This window comes from Abramis brama (genome assembly GCF_963993115.1).
Source record: "Abramis brama genome assembly, chromosome: 1".
In the NCBI taxonomy this organism is placed as follows: domain Eukaryota; kingdom Metazoa; phylum Chordata; class Actinopteri; order Cypriniformes; family Leuciscidae; genus Abramis; species Abramis brama.
Genome location: NC_139963.1, coordinates 72,642,498 through 72,660,878, shown reverse-complemented (window position 1 = coordinate 72,660,878; position 18,381 = coordinate 72,642,498). Strand labels below are relative to the sequence as shown.

Below are 18,381 nucleotides of genomic sequence, written 5' to 3'. Positions count from 1 at the left end.
TTAAAGTGAATGAGCTCATAATGAGCTCGACTGGAATCACTCTCTTTTCATACAGAGTACAGAAGCTGACAATATTTGTTTTTTATATAAATTACTTCATTTAAAAGATGCGATCTCAAGCTTGATGCCCGTGGGTCTGTTTGCCTGTTTGACTGAATTTTCGCGGAGTTACAGATCATTTTCGAACGCGTTTCAATTTGTAGTTCACGGACAGAGATAGTGCAGAACTGGCATCATGTTAATTTTTCTTTATTTGGCAAAAAGCAAAACACTTTATTTTTATTGTGAGTACACAGAAAAAAAATAGAAACTGAATAGGATTGATGTATAACACGAAAATGAAAGTTCAAAATTAACAGAGCATTATGAACTTAATTTACATTGCTAAAAAAAAAAACGAGCAAAAAGCGCGAGTGCGTTTTTGGTCCCCAGAGGGTTAAAGACACTATTTGTCCATTATTTATTTCTAAAGGAACACGGCAATGTATAAAAGGCTCCATTACCTTGTATCTTACGTTATGGCCCCGTAGAAGTAGCCTGGTAATACCAAACTCTGCTACTTCGCTTTGCTTCGTAGACAGAGTCTGGCATGGCATAATAGAGAAGTGTTTTCTCTCTCGCGGGGGGTCGCTTGTCTGAAGTTTAAAATCATTGGTTACCCGTAAGCCAATCACATAACGTTTGGTTAAGGCGTGTGTTATGCGCATGCTCAGCCGCATCTAACTTCCACTGTAAACACATGTATGATGCGAAAACAAAACCATCGAGCGAAATACCGGAGTGAACATGGCTGTGAACGACTTTTGCAGATTATGTGAAGTAAATCTACGCATCCACGGTACAATCAGCGTCTACGTCACGGCTCTCAGCCCGCCCTCTGTTCGTTGATTGGCCCGGCTGTTTTCAGGCCGGAGGAAAACGGAAAGCTATGAAGCTATCTCAGACTGAGTACAGAAGCGAAATGAAATTGAGTGGAAGTACGAAGTCTGACGTAGTCAGGCTACCGTAGAAGCAGTTTTTGTGAAAATAGGCTAACGATTGCGTCATAACCACACGACTCTCTGGAAATTACCGTAGAGACAGGAAGAGAAGCTCGCAGTCAATCGGGGGGACGTGGAGGCATAAAGTCCGATAAAGTCGAGGGAGAAGCCCATAGAGAGTCATAAAGTTGCTCTGCTCCTAGCTCATGGACAGCTCCTACTCACACTCTCCGTCTCTGCAAGATTCGGAAGGGAATGATTCAGATTTCTCTTGGCACAGCTACTAGAAGACAGACAGGTTGCTCACCTCACATCTACGTCGTCAAGCTCTGTTTGAGTCTGCGCAGTACGCTCAGCCAACAGGAAGTGAGTGCTTCCTGAACATTTCAAAAACTTTTAGCCTTTTATGTTCAAACTGGAGTCAGACAATGATGGAGAGACTCAAGAAGAAGAGACAACATGTAGAAGCAACAGGACATTTCTGAATGGTTAGTTGATGAATCTATGTAGCTTATTTGTAGTTATCTTCTAGTAATTGATTAGCATATTCTGCCATGATAATCTATAAATCGTGTTCCGGGGGCGGGGTTTATGTAAATTTTAGGGTTGGTGATGTCCGGGAGGAATGTGCTGTAGTCTCTACCAGCCGTTTGTTGTAGTCCTTAAAAAGCAATTTATTTAAAAGAAAAAATCTCCCTTTGCTTTGAACTTTGAGCGTTGTAACTTTGCAGATGTTGTTTATGCTCAAACAGCAACATTACACACTAACTAAAGTTAGAAAAGTCAAATCATAATCAACCACCCCTTTAATAGATTATATTCACTGAAAATACATTCTTGCAACAGATCAGACATTCTGAATTTAGATTTTTAAGTTCATTGTAGGATTTGTTTAAAAATTTTGACACACACACAGACATCAATAATCAGCATATGAATCTCAACAATAATGACATGCTTCATGCATGCTGGTTTTATACTATGGTGGCTCCCAGCATGCATTGCGGTATGAAGCATGTCACGCTAATGTATTTTACAATCAAAATTCAGAATATCTGATCTGTGGCAAGAAAGTATTGCTGGTAATTATGTAAGGGTTAATGCCTGACGAGGTGTCCATTATCAGGTTTTAATGGACGATGGCGAGGCGTGAACCGTCCGACGCGCAGCGGAGTCCGAAGTCCATTAAAGCCTGATAATGGACACCTCGAAGGCAGTGCTTGAAGTGGGGAAAAAAAGGTGCCGGTACTCTCTTGCATTGGCAAATCATGACATTTGAAATTTCTACAGTGAAAAACAAAACTCGGAGATGTTGCTGGTACAACAACAATTTATTGTTATTTATTAAAAACATAAATGTATTTAAACAAATATAAATAAATAAAAATCTTGCAAAAAAAAAAAATCTCTAACTAAACTGAATTTTATTAGGTTTAGTGACAACATGTTACAATGTTTATATGGTACAATTTCTGGTAAGCTACGTTTTTTTATTTTTTATTATTGCTTGAAACAAATTTCACGATTTCAATTAAATTCTTGTGATTTGATTTAATATTGACTCATTTGGATAAATATTAGGTAGGCCTTTATTTTTCTCAAGAAAAAAAAAAAAATCTCATCTAATGCTGTAAACATACAGAGAGCCCTATCAGCTGGTAGTATTATTTAAGGTTAAAAATAACTCAAATTAAATATAATGCTTTTTTTATTTTAATAACAACTTTATTTAATGATATAAGTAAAAATATAATAATATTTAGCAAAATACTCTCTATAGCTCTTTTTTTCTAGCCAACTAACGTGCTATAGATTATATTATGGTCATTAAATGGCTTTCCTGAGGTAAATGTTATATGACATAATTGTTCTCCAGCTGTTTTATTGACCCTTTCCACGGTTGAAAATCACTGATTGATCGATATTATGTATGATGAATATACATTTCGGTTGTACTGTTTCTTTCAACATTGTTCATTCATGTTTATTTAGGCTACTAGCTAGAGATGATTGGGTCACGTGCGCTATAGGGATCTGTCGCGTCACATTTACAAACGCCAAAACGGTATTTATTGTTTGAATTTCGTAATAAAATTGACAGAATCTGAGAGCTGAGATTTTTTTTATATCATAACTAACCTGCTCTGTCTAGTCTGTCGGTCTCCATGTCCTCTTTGCTCACCCATGTCCTCCATGTCCTCCATGTCCTCTTTGCTCACCCATGTTAAAAGCTTTAACCTTTTAACATGGGTGCGGAAAAAAATACGCACCCCATACACACTGCAAAAGGAGTATGTGTGAAACGGGCGTGACGCTGATGCTTTTTCTGTCAGTGGTAGAGTACCGGCTAAATATGAGAAGTAGTGGTATGCAAGAAAAGGTTCAGGTACGTTTAAGAGTAAAATGTAGAAGTGCCGGTACTGCGTACCGGTGAGTACCGCCCCACTTCGAGCACTGCTCGAAGGGCATTAACCCGCTTATACCATGGTTACTTACGAAAGAAAGAAATATTTAATCAATTAATAATACTTTAATGTGTTTTAGAGTAAAAATCGTGAGGGTTTTTATTTATTAAGTCGAGCGCACTATTTAATATCTCCCGTATACAGGCGTTGCCAACCAACGTGGCCACGATGTGGCCACAGTCATCAGGCAAATTGACGGGACGCCTTTCCTAGGTGTCCATTATCACTTTTTAACGGACACCCTGCAGCCAATCAGAATCGAGTATTCACCCAGACCATGGTATAAAATCTATTAACAACAACAACAACAACAACATCAAAAAAATTTGGTCAGGGATACGATTGGTGAATTATTCTACTTTATGTGGTTGAAAACTATATCACCTGATCATCTTTGTTTCCAGCTTTCTTTGCAACAAATTGTGTGTTTTGGTAAACACTGTTACAAAGACCACAAACTCATATAAAAAGCTAAGAGTCAAACTGACCAACTAATGTAAACACTGATGTAATGTAATGTAAACGCCATAATGGTGACTACACATTTTCCATAAACCATCAACATCTAAACCTTGTAACATTGATTTAATGAAACATTGATTTTGTTTTTGTTTTAATTAAATTTTTGAAAATGTTCAATATTAATCACAGGTGCAAAAGTGATGTTGATTCAATGCAGTTAACATTGACACATTAACATTGATTTATCATTGTTTCGATGATTGCTATCTATCTGGGACCCTAATCAAACACACCTGAACCAGCTTATCAATGTCTTCAGGATTACTAGAAAGCTACAGGCAGGAGAGTGTATCAGGGTTAGATCTAAACTCTGCAGGACAGAGGCCCTCGAGGACCGAGTTTGGAGACCCCTGCTCAAGAGTGTGGTCTCCAATACACTCCCAGGAGAGTTAATTTAACACTGTTTTGCTGTGTATATTCACAGCTAATGATACTCTCACTAACAGTAACATTAATCACACAGATAAATTATGATCATTGGTGGGTCTTCACTGCAAAACATTAACAACAACAACAATCCACAGCAATTTCAGTCATTTTGGGCCATAAAAATCATACATTGACAATAGACTTGACATTATATGTACAGTCAGACTCCATATTTTCTGTCTCCTTCAGAGATGTCGGCTGGTGCAGATGATCCAGTGATCCGGGTTCTTCTGATGGGGAGAAACGGCTCTGGGAAAAGCTCATCAGGAAACACTATACTGGGAGAAAAGAGGTTTAAAATCCACAAACATAAGAAGCAGCATGAAGCTGAAGTGTGTGATGAAGAAACTCAGATCGGAGAGAAGCAGGTGTGTGTGATTGATTCTCCAGATCTACTGGATCCAGATCTGAATAAAGAGAAGCTGGAGATGATTTCAGATCAGCTGATCTCTCGATGTTCATCAGGACTCAATGCGGTTCTGCTCACCGTTCCTCTAGAGGAACCTGTGGAAAACGAGGAAGAGATCCTGTATTATATTAAAGGTTTATTATGTCCTGAAGTTCAGAAGTACATCATGATTCTGTTCACACATGGAGATGAACTGGAGGAACTGGATGAACCGCAGACCATTGATGAATATCTACTAGATCATGAGGATCTCCAGCGACTGGTGACTGAATGTGGAGGAAACTTTCACTGTTTCAACAACAAGAGAGAAACTGACTGTCAGATACGAGAACTACTGAAGAAGATTGAAGGAATGATGATGAAGAATGATGGGAAATATATCATGAAACAGATGAAGAGGAGCAGCAAGGACATTGAAATATATTGTAAGTTTTTCCGTTGGTGTGAATTATTTCAATAACTCATGATGAGCTAGGCCACACTGGGCTGTATACGTGAACTGGTTTTTGCACATAGCACTGGTTCTGCAGAGGCTGAAAATTTGTAGCACAGGCCACAAAAGTCTAAAGTTTTATTATAAAGTATTACATTATTATGAAAAAAATCTGAGACTTTCAGGAAGAATCCTGAGAATTTCAGGAAATCTTATGCATCTACTGGGTGAATAAAAAATCCCTTAAGAAATGTTGTTTTAGCTACTGGTTACTCAAATTACACTGATTCTGGCTTTAATATAGAAACACATAATGCTGAGTCTGAGAATGTGAACAGCTCCAAGTAGAACCTCACGTGTTGTCATCTTGTAATTACAGTAATAATTACAAGTGACGTGAACGCAGCATACAGTATGTTCTATAGTATACCTGTCACGGTTGTTAGATCTGCTGTCTCTCTCTCTCGTCTTGTGTGTGTGTGTGTGCGTACTGATTGTTTCGTGTGGGCATTACCGCTGATTATCTGATTCTCTCATCAGCGCCAGCTGCATTCCATCAGCCAGCCTATTTAATGCCTTGTCTTTCGTCTTGTGTTTGTCAGATCGTTTTTGGAGCTTCCCCGTGTCGTTCCTGTTCCTGTTTTCCTCGTGTGTTCTCTTTTCCCATTTTGAGTTCATCGTGTTGTGCTGATTCCTGTTTCCAGTCTCGTTGTGGCCTCTACACTTTGATCATCGCTCATCACTCCGGGGAATTCTTCACTCTGATCATCACTCACCATTCCGGGTTACCTATCGAAGTCCCTGCGTCACCACTCTCCTGCTGTCTGCAGCGTGTTGGAATTATTGTTGTCATTCCCAATAAAGAGATCTTTTACTTGCAACTTGCATCCTCGTATACTTCACATAACAGAACGATCTGACCAACGTTATGGATGCAGCAAGTTCCGCTTCACTGACTGAGTTCATCAACCACAGTATCTCTCGTATGGATCAGCAGCAGGAGAGTATCACTAGCACTGGGCGCTGTGCAAACGCTTGTGACGCAGGTGTCCGAGCTCTCCCAACAGTTCGAACTCCAGAGAAATCCCACTGCGCCGCCCACACCGCCAGTTCCCCCCACACCACCAGAGCCGAGTAATCAACCTGAGCCATGCCTACCCATTCCTGAGAGCTATGCTGGTGAGCCAAATTTTTGCAGAGCCTTTCATACCAGGTGTTCTATGCACTTCTCCCTACAGCCCAGAACCTTTGAGAGAGAGGAATCCAAGGTGGCGTTTGTACTCACCCTTCTCACAGGTCGAGCGGCACTATGGGGGACGGCGGTATGGGAAAACCAAGAGGAACGGGCCATTTCATACATTCTTGTCCGATAAAAGAGCAGGCCCGGTAGTAATGAAGAGGCTACTATCGGGTGGGATCTCCGCCGAGAAGTCCTCACCATCCACTCTCCTTCCGGTAAGACTGAGATGGGCCAACCACACACACACCTGCCAAGCCTTACTGGACTCCGGAGCCGAAGGTAATTTCATGGACATTCACTTCACTCACAAGTTTCATCTCCCCATCACACCACTCACCAGTCAGATCTCCATTAATGCTCTCAATGGACAGGAACTCCCCAGTATTTCCCTTACCACCGGTCCCATAACCCTTATCACGTCAGGCAACCACACAGAGATCATCACGTTTTCCTCATGGACTCCCCTCTGGCACCCATAGTTCTTGGTCACCCCTGGCTCAATCAACACAACCCCAGGGTGGATTGGCGTCAGCACTCCATCTCCGAATGGAGCACTCAGTGTTATGAGTCTTGTCTTGTGTCTGCTTGTCCGTCTGTGTCTGGTTCTGTGTTTCAGGAGAAGGCAGCGGATTTATCAAACGTGCCCATGGAGTACCTTGATCTGAAGGAAGTGTTCGGTAAGTCCTGTGCTGCTTCTCTTCTCCGCATCGTCCCTATGACTGTGCTATAGATTTACTGCCAGATAAGTCTCTACCTAAAGGCAAACTTTACTCTCTTTCTGTTCCTGAGAGGGAGGCCATGGAGAAATACATTTCTGATTCTCTGGCAGTGGGGTTCATCCGGCCTTCCTCTTCTCCTGCGGGGGTGGGGTTCTTTTTTGTGGGGAAGAAGGATGGTTCCTTGCGACGTTGTATTGATTACCGAAGGCTGAACAACATCACGGTAAAGAATACCTATCCTTTGCCGTTGATGTCTTCAGCTTTCGAGAGTTTGCAGGGAACATCCGTTTTCACAAAATTGGATTTACATAACGCCTATAATTTGGTCCGCATCAGGACGGGGAATGAATGGAAAACCGCCTTTAACACCCCCAGGGGACACTTCGAATACTTGGTCATGCCTTTCAGGCTGTCCAACTCCCCGGCGGTTTTCCAGGCACTCGTGAATGACGTGCTGAGAGATATGGTAGATCAGTTCATATATGTCTACCTGGATGACATATTGATTTTTACATCTTCTCTCCAGGTACACGTTCAGCAAGGCAGACGAGTGCTTCAGAGGCTGCTAGAGAATGGACTTTTTGTCAAGGCGGAGAAATGCCTTTTTCATGCACAGTCTTTTTCTTTTCTAGGATACGTCGTCTCATCTGAGGGAGTACGTATGGATCCTGACAAGGTTAAGGCTGTGATAGATTGGCCAAGTCCAGATTCCTGTAAGGCCCTACAGAGGTTTCTGGGGTTCGCCAATTTTTACCAGCGTTTTATTCGCAACTTCAGCCAACTAGCCGTGCCTCTGACCGGCTTGACCTCCCCCTGGTCCGATACAGCTGAGGCTGTATTTGCCAAACTTAAGAGCCGCTTCGTTTCGGCCCCCATTCTTATAGCCCCTGATCCCTCACGTCAGTTCGTGGTGGAGGTCGATGCGTCAGAGGTGGGGGTAGGAGGAGTTCTGTCTCAGTGTTTTTCCACAGACAACAAGATGCACCCCTGCGCGTTTTTGTCCTATCGTTTATCACCTGCCGAACGTAATTATGACATTGGTAACAGAGAATTCTTGGCAGTCAAGTTAGCGTTGGAAGAATGGCGTCATTGGTTAGAAGGTTCGGGGGTACCTTTTATCGTTTGGACTGATCCTAAGAACCTAGAATATATCAGGTCTGCTAAAAGATTGATCTCCAGGCAGGCTCGGTGGGCACTTTTTTCGGACGATTTGATTTTTCTTTCTCGCCCGGGTTCCAAAAATGTCAAACCCGATTCTTTGTCGCATATTTTGGATCCTTCCGAATGCCCGTCTACTCCCGAGTGTATTTTACCCAAGACATTAGTGGTCTCCACTCTTACATGGGAGGTCGAATCAAGGGTCAGAATGGCCTTAGAAGGTGTAACGCCTCCGCCCGGTGGCCCACCAAATCGATTATTTGTGCCGGAGGGGTTACGGTCCGACTTCATTCAGTGGGGGCATTGTGCCAACGTTGCGTGTCATCCAGTAGTGACAACTGTGCAATATAAATACTAACAATACAATGTACAGAGTGTAAATGAACAAATGGTTCAAATAATCTTCACAAACTAAATACAAAAAGAAATAAACAGTGCAAATGAATAAATGGTTCATTGAGGGTAATTATACAGAGAATTATACAGAGTGTAAATTAACAAATGGTTCAAATAATCTTCACAAACTAAATACAAATAGATAAATAAACAGTGCAAATGAAGAAATGGTTCATTGAGGGTAATATACTGAGTGCTAGTGAACAAATAGTGCAAATAATCTTCACAAACTAAATACAAATAGATAAATAAACAGTGCAAATGATTCAAACAATCTTCTCAAACTATATACGTTACATAATATAATAACCAAACTGGATTGTGTGACGACAGTCCTAAGGTTTATGTGCCACCTTGTGACCCCCTGCTCCTATGCCACTGACTGAAGCAGTTTCTGTGGGCGACAAGACACAGGGCCACATCACACCGTGTGCACTTCCAAATAGTGTGCTTCTTGCAGAGCACGCAGCACCGCCGGCCCTTTGTTGCTGTGTCTGCTGACCTCAGTCTCTCAAATGAGGAACTTCCCTCCTCCTCTTCCTCTTCCTCTTCCTCCACACAGGCCAATGACTCAGGTAGGCACTGTGGCGCTCTGGGTGGCACATCACTGCCTTTTGGGACTCCACACAGCTCTGCAGACAACTCCTCCATGAACTGGCTGTGAGACATGGGCACAGTCTCTGATGTCCGACACATCTCTTTGTACAAAACATAGCTGTTGGTTGCAGCTATGTCAATGAAGTGGTACAGCAGTGTCCTGTACCACCTGTTGGACCTTTTAAGAACAGAGTAATACTGGAGGAGCTGGTCAGAAAGGTCTACCCCTCCCATGTATTTGTTGTAGTCTAGCACACAGCAAGGTGCTGTGATGCTTTTTTCTGCCACCTCTCAGTTTCCTTTCTGCGCACGTTTCTGGTGACAGTGCCTCCATCAAAGGCTTGGTGTATAGTAGAGCAAACTGACACTTCTCTCGTGTCCATCCATTTCACAAACAACAGTTCCTGATGTCTGATCCATCTGATTGAACCCCTGGGGCTCCGTGATGTCAGTGCATTGTTCTTGGTGTTAGGTGTATTCCTGCGTGAATCACGGAATGTACCACATGCAACAAAACCATTGGCATACAAGTCTCTAAAAAGTTTTGGGCTTGTATAGAAATTAGCGACATATAAATGATAACCTCTGCCCAAGAATGATGAATCCATGAGGCTGCTGACAACATCGTACAAGAGACCCTGACCTAAAACGAATCGGCTCTTTCCAGTGTAAATGGAGAAATCGCAGGTGTACCCATTGCTAGAGTCAGCCAGCACAAACAGCTTCACACCCCACTTAGTTGGCTTTGCCTACAAGTTGGCTTGGCCTAACTGTCTGAGCCCAATTTTAGCTTTTGTGGCCACCATTCTTTCATCTATGGCAATTTGCTTTCTAGGTTGCCAAAATGCCTTGCATGCATGCTTTATAGTTGTGTAAAGAGGCTGGAGACGCTGGAGAGGATCATACTCAGGGGTGCCCTTTTTCCGGTCATTTACAACTTCATGTTCTGGGTTACTCATGTGAACAGTTCTGCTAATTGCCATGAACCTATCTCTGGTCATGATTGTAGCAGGGAAGCGTTTACACTGAAGTCTCATAGCAGCCAATCACAGCAGTGGACGATAACAGTCTCACACAGACACGCACGCCCCTTAAAACAGAGCGCTCAAATCAGAGGCTAAAATAAGGGTATGAAAAATGCCATTTATTTCTAAATTATGACTAAATTATAAATTATTTTTTATGTAAAAATCATACTAGTGTGGCATATGGGATACACTTAATAGGGCTTAAGCCCAGGCAGTTTGCAGACTACGCCACGATGGGACTTTCACCCAAAGAATTAACTAATTTGTTCAACCAAGGCACTCAAGTTCGTGGATGGATAGCCAGAGACAGTGGTCCAGTACAAAAATAGAATTTATTTTCACTTCGACAATGATTGAGATTTCACAACAAACATGCACTGTACACCAAATCAAATAACACATACACTCAATATTCACTCCACTCACTATACTCTATTCGCAACACACACATACGAGGGAGGAGGGCAATAGGGCGGAATCTTACCAGTGGGAGGCTAGTGGCTCGAGCAATGAGCATCCATGAAAAACACCCCAATCACACGTGTCAAATTTCATACACACAGCAAGAGATATGACCACACTTGGTGAACACGCAGCCACAGCACACCAAGGGACCCGCCACCGCAAGGGGCACTGCTCCCACTGGCAGTTCTCAGCACCTGGACAATGAACAGACACATAGAAATTAAACAATTACAATACACAAAGTCTAATAAGCCACCCGTTCTAAGGCCCAAGGTGATACTGGGGTCAGCAATATGAACAGAGACTCAGTCACACAATAAATCAAAAATAAACAATTAAACATGAACAGATCACATAAAAAACCCAAACAAAAGAAATCAAAATTAGGCCAATCCTCTTGGATATCAACAGCAAGAAAAGGCCTCCATACAAGAGTTAAAATAAATAAACACAAAAAAACACAACTTGCAAACACATTGAAGGACTAGTTAAAGAAAAAAAAGAAACAAAAACACAGCGATCACGAGAACCATGCTGGAGAGCATGCGTCACCCAAACACAGCCTAGATCGAGCGCGCACGTGTTGATAAAAGAAGTTCAGTTGTCACAGGAGAAATCCGGGATACAAAGCAGCAACGTCAATCAGCGTTTCCTTGCCGAACAGTCTATTCCTCCTAAAATTTAAACATTAATATATACTTGCAGTGTAAAAAATGAGCACTACAAAATAGTGATAGTTTCACGTACCTTCATTTCATAACTAGGCGCACATCCACGTCACGCACACACAGAAGGATACCACCGTGTCACAAAGCACAGGAATGCAGGCAGGGCATATGAATAGCCACCGCCAACGACGAACCATCAGCCATAATGCTATAAACCAAATGACTATTACATAAAGTCACAAATCTATGTGCTAACTAGTCAGCCAGACAACACATACCTCAAAGCAGACGGGATGAACAAACCGGAACGGGCGGTCCCCGGCAATGACGCACAGACGGTGACCACACACGGTGCATTCAAATCCCTTTTTTTTTATACACTCCCTCGCGGAACATAATTGGACACTAATTACCCACAAGCATTAAATTAATTTGTTAAAAAAAAGGAAACTCTGTACGTCCCACCACATCGCGAGGGAGTGTATATTGAGTGTATGTGTTATTTGATTTGGTGTACAGTGCATGTTTGTTGTGAAATCTCAATCATTGTCGAAGTGAAAATAAATTCTATTTTTGTACTGGACCACTGTCTCTGGCTATCCATCCACGAACTTGAGTGCCTTGGTTGAACAAATTAGTTAATTCTTTGGGTGAAAGTCCCATCGTGGCGTAGTCTGCAAACTGCCTGGGCTTAAGCCCTATTAAGTGTATCCCATATGCCACATTTGGCGTAGTCGGCAGGGTAACATTCTTTGTCGGGCCGAGACGTGGATGCTTATTGACTTGGGTGAATGATTGACTGTGATTTGTATGTTGCGAATGGACTAGGGGTTTTTTTTGTGTGTTTTTTTTTTCTTTTTTTTTACTCTAGTGTTGGAGACAAAGCAGCAGCGTCAATTTTAGGTGCGGTGAAGCAGATTTATCGTTCCCTGTAAACAATTTGAGTACGGTGACGCCTATCCACTGTCTCTGTAGATCAATTTTAGGTGCGGTGAAGCAGATTTATCGTTCCCTGTAAACAATTTGAGTACGGTGACGCCTATCCACTGTCTCTGTAGATGAATTTTAGGTGCGGTGAAGCAGATTTATCGTTCCCTGTAAACAATTTGAGTACGGTGACGCCTATCCACTGTCTCTGTAGATCAATTTTAGGTGCGGTGAAGCAGATTTATCGTTCCCTGTAAACAATTTGAGTACGGTGACGCCTATCCACTGTCTCTGTAGATCAATTTTAGGTGCGGTGAAGCAGATTTATCGTTCCCTGTAAACAATTTGAGTACGGTGACGCCTATCCACTGTCTCTGTAGATCAATTTTAGGTGCGGTGAAGCAGATTTATCGTTCCCTGTAAACAATTTGAGTACGGTGACGCCTATCCACTGTCTCTGTAGATCAATTTTAGCTGCGGTGAAGCAGATTCATCGTTCCCTGTAAACAATTTGAGTACGGTGACGCCTATCCACTGTCTCTGTAGATAAATTTTAGCTGCGGTGAAGCAGATTCATCGTTCCCTGTAAACAATTTGAGTACGGTGACGTCTATCCACTGTCTCTGTAGATGAATTTTAGGTGCGGTGAAGCAGATTCATCGTTTCCTGTAAACAATTTGAGTACGGTGACGCCTATCCACTGTCTCTGTAGATGAATTTTAGGTGCGGTGAAGCAGATTCATCGTTCCCTGTAAGCGGTTTGAGTACGGTGACGTTTATCCACTGTTCTCTGCAGATGAATTTAGGTGCAGTGAAGCAAATTCATCGTCCCCTGTAAACAATTTGAGCACGGTGATGCGTATTAACTGTTCTCTGTAGATAGATTTTAAGTATGATGGACAGGATGGGTAATGGCTGATCACCATACCACTCCTTACCTTCCTTACACCGGGAGGGCTGGACCCTCCACGGACTTTGTTTTTAACTCTGTAGTTGCTATTTTCAGGCCTTGTGGTTGAGTATGGTCGCCATTTAGTAGTTCATCGTCGGGTCGGCGATACAAAAGCAGGGGGTAGATGTGGTGGGACGTACAGAGTTTCCTTTTTTTTAACAAATTAATTTAATGCTTGTGGGTAATTAGTGTCCAATTATGTTCCGCGAGGGAGTGTATAAAAAAAAAGGGATTTGAATGCACCGTGTGTGGTCACCGTCTGTGCGTCATTGCCGGGGACCGCCCGTTCCGGTTTGTTCATCCCGTCTGCTTTGAGGTATGTGTTGTCTGGCTGACTAGTTAGCACATAGATTTGTGACTTTATGTAATAGTCATTTGGTTTATAGCATTATGGCTGATGGTTCGTCGTTGGCGGTGGCTATTCATATGCCCTGCCTGCATTCCTGTGCTTTGTGACACGGTGGTATCCTTCTGTGTGTGCGTGACGTGGATGTGCGCCTAGTTATGAAATGAAGGTACGTGAAACTATCACTATTTTGTAGTGCTCATTTTTTACACTGCAAGTATATATTAATGTTTAAATTTTAGGAGGAATAGACTGTTCGGCAAGGAAACGCTGATTGACGTTGCTGCTTTGTATCCCGGATTTCTCCTGTGACAACTGAACTTCTTTTATCAACACGTGCGCGCTCGATCTAGGCTGTGTTTGGGTGACGCATGCTCTCCAGCATGGTTCTCGTGATCGCTGTGTTTTTGTTTCTTTTTTTTCTTTAACTAGTCCTTCAATGTGTTTGCAAGTTGTGTTTTTTTTGTACATTTATTTTATAATTTTTTTTAGTGTATTCCTTTGTGAATGTTTGTGTAATTGTGTTCTTTATTTGACTATTTTTGTGAAGTTGTCTTGTAGTGTGTTTTTGTTTTGCTTGAGGGGTGCAGCGAGAAGGATATTGAGGTGAACATACACCTAGCTTTGATATCAAATCCTGATCTCCATCATTGTAGTATTGTTTCATGATTTTCTGATTTATTAATTTAAATGTTTATCATTTGTTTTGTTGTAAATTAAGTGTCCTTTGTTTGAGATTATTGTGGTAATTGTGCCTTCATTACAGGAGCCGAGGCTTCCGGGCAGGCCGCTAGTAGGCCCTCACGTGTGGAGGTTTTGTCACAGAGTGCTGTGCGTTCATGCTTGAGCTTATTGGAGTGCGTGTGTTGATACCTGTGCACAGGGTGGTAAGAGTGATTATAGGAGCCTTGTGCTCACTAAATAGTGTACCTGCCATTGTTAAGCCTCGGTCTCCTTTGTGGGTTCATTAGAGCCGTGAATGTCGAGTGATGAATGATGACCCAGTCTTTTAATGCTGTCTTCTAAGATTGTTACTTAAATAAAGCTTTTGTATTTTTTTGTATCCACGTCCAGTCGTGCATATGTAGAGGTAGTCTTCTCCTCTTACGGTCCCGCTACACTAGCATTTTAAGTGCACCCCAGGGACAATTATAAACCAACTTAAAATGCAGTTCATAACGCAATTGAGAACATCTGCTAATGCCTGATATGTAAATATCACTGATCTTAAAAGAGAAGAGCTGATAGAGAAGGTTGTATTTAATTAAATTCCACATTGATGTGATTGTTGTGTTGTAGTTTCAGGAGGAAGTTCAGACCAGATCAGACTGGTTCTGCTGGGAAAAACTGGATGTGGGAAAAGTGCCACTGGAAACACCATCATCGGCAGAAACATGTTTAAATCTACAGCCGGTTCAGACTCTGTGACGAAACAGTGTCGGGCAGAAACTACAGTGAGGTTTGGTAAAGAGATCTCAGTGATCGACACTCCTGGACTTTATGATACAGAACTCAGTGAAGAGGAGGTTAAAACTGAAATAGTGAAATGCATAACATACGCCTCTCCAGGACCACATGCTTTTATTATCGTGATTAAAGTGGATCGATTCACTGAGATGGAGAAAAACACAATAAAGATGCTTAAAGAAGTGTTTGGAGAACAGATGGAAAAATACGCTTTAATCGTCTTTACTCACAAAGATGAGTTAGAGAAAAACAAAACCATTGATCAGTTTCTACAGGACGGTAAGGGCAACGATCTTAAAGAACTTGTAGAGAGTTGTGGAAACCGGTTCTTCTGTTTAGATAATAAGTCTGCCAGTTTCCCACAGTTCAGAGATCTGATCAGTAAAATAGAGATGATGGTAGAGGAGAATGGAGGAACACACTTCACCAATGACATGTTTGGGGAAACAGAGAAACACATTCAGGAGATTCAGAAGCAGAAGTTAGATGAGAAAGTGAAGCTGTACAAACAGGAGCATGAAGAGGTTCCTGAAACAGAATGGCAGAACATATACTGGAGTTTAGTCAAGGAGTCACGGCATGAAGCTAAGCTGTCTTTTACTGATTCATTTCTAAGAAATGTTCTTGATGTCTACATAGTTGCTGCTGCCAGAATACGTAAGATAACAGTGACCCGTGAAGAGAAAGAGAGAGCCATAAAGGAGGGTGAGAGTAGTCATAGAAAGGCAGAAAGACTTGCAGTCAGAGCTACAGATAAACTAGCAAGACAGAAGATGTGTGTGATTCAGTGAGATGTTCAGTAATGGCCAGATAAATGAGCACTTGACATCTAGACATGCTCCTTCAACTGAACTCAAAACTTTTATTTCTTACCATTGATTTATTTTTTTCTTGTTGATTTATTGAAACCATCTGTGAAATAGTCAAAAGTTAAAGGTGCTCAAAGCGATGCCGGGAGTCGTAACTTCTTGTTGATGTTCGAATTGCTGTCAAACAAAACGGAGGCTAGCTAGACCCTCCCTCCTCCTCATCCAATCTCCTCCCTCCTCCCTCCTCCCTCCTCCCCTCCCTTCCGGCATAAAGGAAAGTCAAAGTAGTCACTACTCACTACAAACAAAGTTAAGTTTTACTGATACTTCATTCAATGTGTAATGTCGCCAAGTTAGATAAATGCTTTTATATATTGCAGAACAGAATGCAGAAAAAGAGAAACATTATCTTAAAATGATAATATTGTTGTGGTTATAATTATAGCTCCCATACAAGGACACAATAATAGCAAGATAACGTTAGCTTTGCGTTTCCCAGTGAGCATAAACAACCGCGGCGTCGTAAACAAATTTAGTCAAATTTGTCAATAGCTTATAAATGAACATTCAAATTCATAACAAACATTGGCTGAAAACAATCATTCACACAATTGTCGCCCTACTGTGAATTTGCTTGATCATTTACAATAGAGATTGATCGCTAGCTGCTAGAAACATATGTTGTATTCAGCAAAGTTAACGCTGACTGCATAGTTCTAGCTAATTACATACTTGTGTTGGTTTGGCGAACATGAACGTCAGTCAAGAAAAATGGATTTACCCACCTGGAACCTACACTGTAAAAAATGATCGTGATTTTAACAGTAAAAGACTGTAAAAATGCTACAGTGAAAAACTGTTAATTGGTTAACAGAAAGTTTCCGTACTATATACGGTAAATAACTGTGATAGATCTAATGGTACATTTAATGTCATTTTACTGTAAAATACCGTTAAATTTACAGTTTTTGGAAGTAAAAACGAACAAGTCATTGTATAATTTACAGTGAAAAATCGTAAATTGACATTCCCACAATTCCCTGCGTGACACTTCACATTTGACGTATTTTTTGTTGAAATAACTATATTTCATCATAGTTTTCTTAGTTTTTTTATAATCAGTTATGTACATTAGGGGTTTATGTTAAATTTAATGTTGTTAAATTAATGTTTATTGTATTTTTAAAATGTCATGTGTGTTACCATTATGGTGTTTAATGTTTGTGTGAATGACACTGTGCACCTTCTGTATATTAATATTAACTTTCTTGTGGAAGTACTACTTGTGATGAGCTTTGATTAATCATGTAACTCTCATTACTGCTGAGATTGTTGGTTTGTAAGTGTAATACTATGGTACAAAACAGATATTAATACTTCAATAGATCGTATAACATTATATCATATTACTGAAATCCAATGTTAAATATACATGTTTAAAATGTTGAATTTACATGTAACTCCGTAAGTATGTTTACGGTTTGATGTGTTTTTTACAGTATTGTTCTGGTAACCACAGCTGCCAGTTTTTTTCCGTAAAAACAACGGGCTCAGATTCACTCTCCCAGTTTAAATCTAGATTAAAGACGCTTCTCTTTAGCCTAGCATTTATATAATGCATCTCATAACCTTATACTGTTATATCAGATCAAATGCACATGATTATCCTTGCTTAATGTTATAAACAGCAGCTACACATGTTTAAACTGATACATGTTAGCTAACTGCATGATTTGTATTATCTTGAAGTGTATATTTTTGTAATATGGACATTATTTGGACACAGTCATCTCTGATAACAGAATCAGGTTCATAAAGTGTCAGAAACAGATCAGACGCTGGTGTTAATGGAGGAGGACAGTTATTTATATATTATGATAAAATTATATTATATATATTATATATACATTTATTCAGAAGATCTGAGAAACATGCTTTTTTACACTTGAAATAAAGTGAGCTAAAGCAACAGTGTTCTTGATTTATTTTGTTTTGTTTTATTGTGATCTGCATTAAATGTTATTACATTCAATCCATTTTATATTTTGCAAGAGTTTGCTTGAACACTTTCTGTGTCAGGTTTAGGTTATTTCCCAGAATGCACTGCATAGTGCCGGTTTAGGACAGTAATTGTTGAAAATAAGTGTTATATATTATGCATTTCTGTGAGAAGGGAGTGATGTTGAGTTGTGTTTGACATGTTTGAGCGTTTCTGTAGTTTCTGTGGCTGAATCAAAACTTGAGTAAGAATAAATGAACACAACACTGTAAACAAATTCTGCTGTGTAATTTACTGTAAAAATTTATTTTACAGTAAATTACTGGCTACTAATTGCATTACTTTCACAGTAATTAATGTAAATTACAGTAA

General features: G+C 40.8%; 1 protein-coding gene and 1 long non-coding RNA gene across 2 annotated transcripts in view; both read left to right on the top strand.

Annotated features, from left to right (window-relative positions):
- The window catches only part of LOC311095040 (GTPase IMAP family member 8-like), a 37,115-nt gene extending 19,104 nt beyond the window's left edge, over window positions 1-18,011 (top strand). Inside the window, exons 3-4 of the mRNA XM_084133330.1 lie at window positions 4,586-5,230; window positions 15,034-18,011. Of these exons, the coding sequence (XP_083989456.1) occupies window positions 4,586-5,230; window positions 15,034-15,992 (1,604 nt within the window). The 3' untranslated portion in view covers window positions 15,993-18,011. The remainder of the gene's footprint in view (window positions 1-4,585; window positions 5,231-15,033) is intronic.
- On the top strand, window positions 12,235-14,797 carry LOC311095227. The gene is made up of 2 exons (XR_014608798.1): window positions 12,235-13,903; window positions 13,977-14,797. It is a non-coding gene; the product is annotated as an uncharacterized lncRNA (long non-coding RNA).
- Window positions 18,012-18,381: the final 370 nt, after the last annotated feature.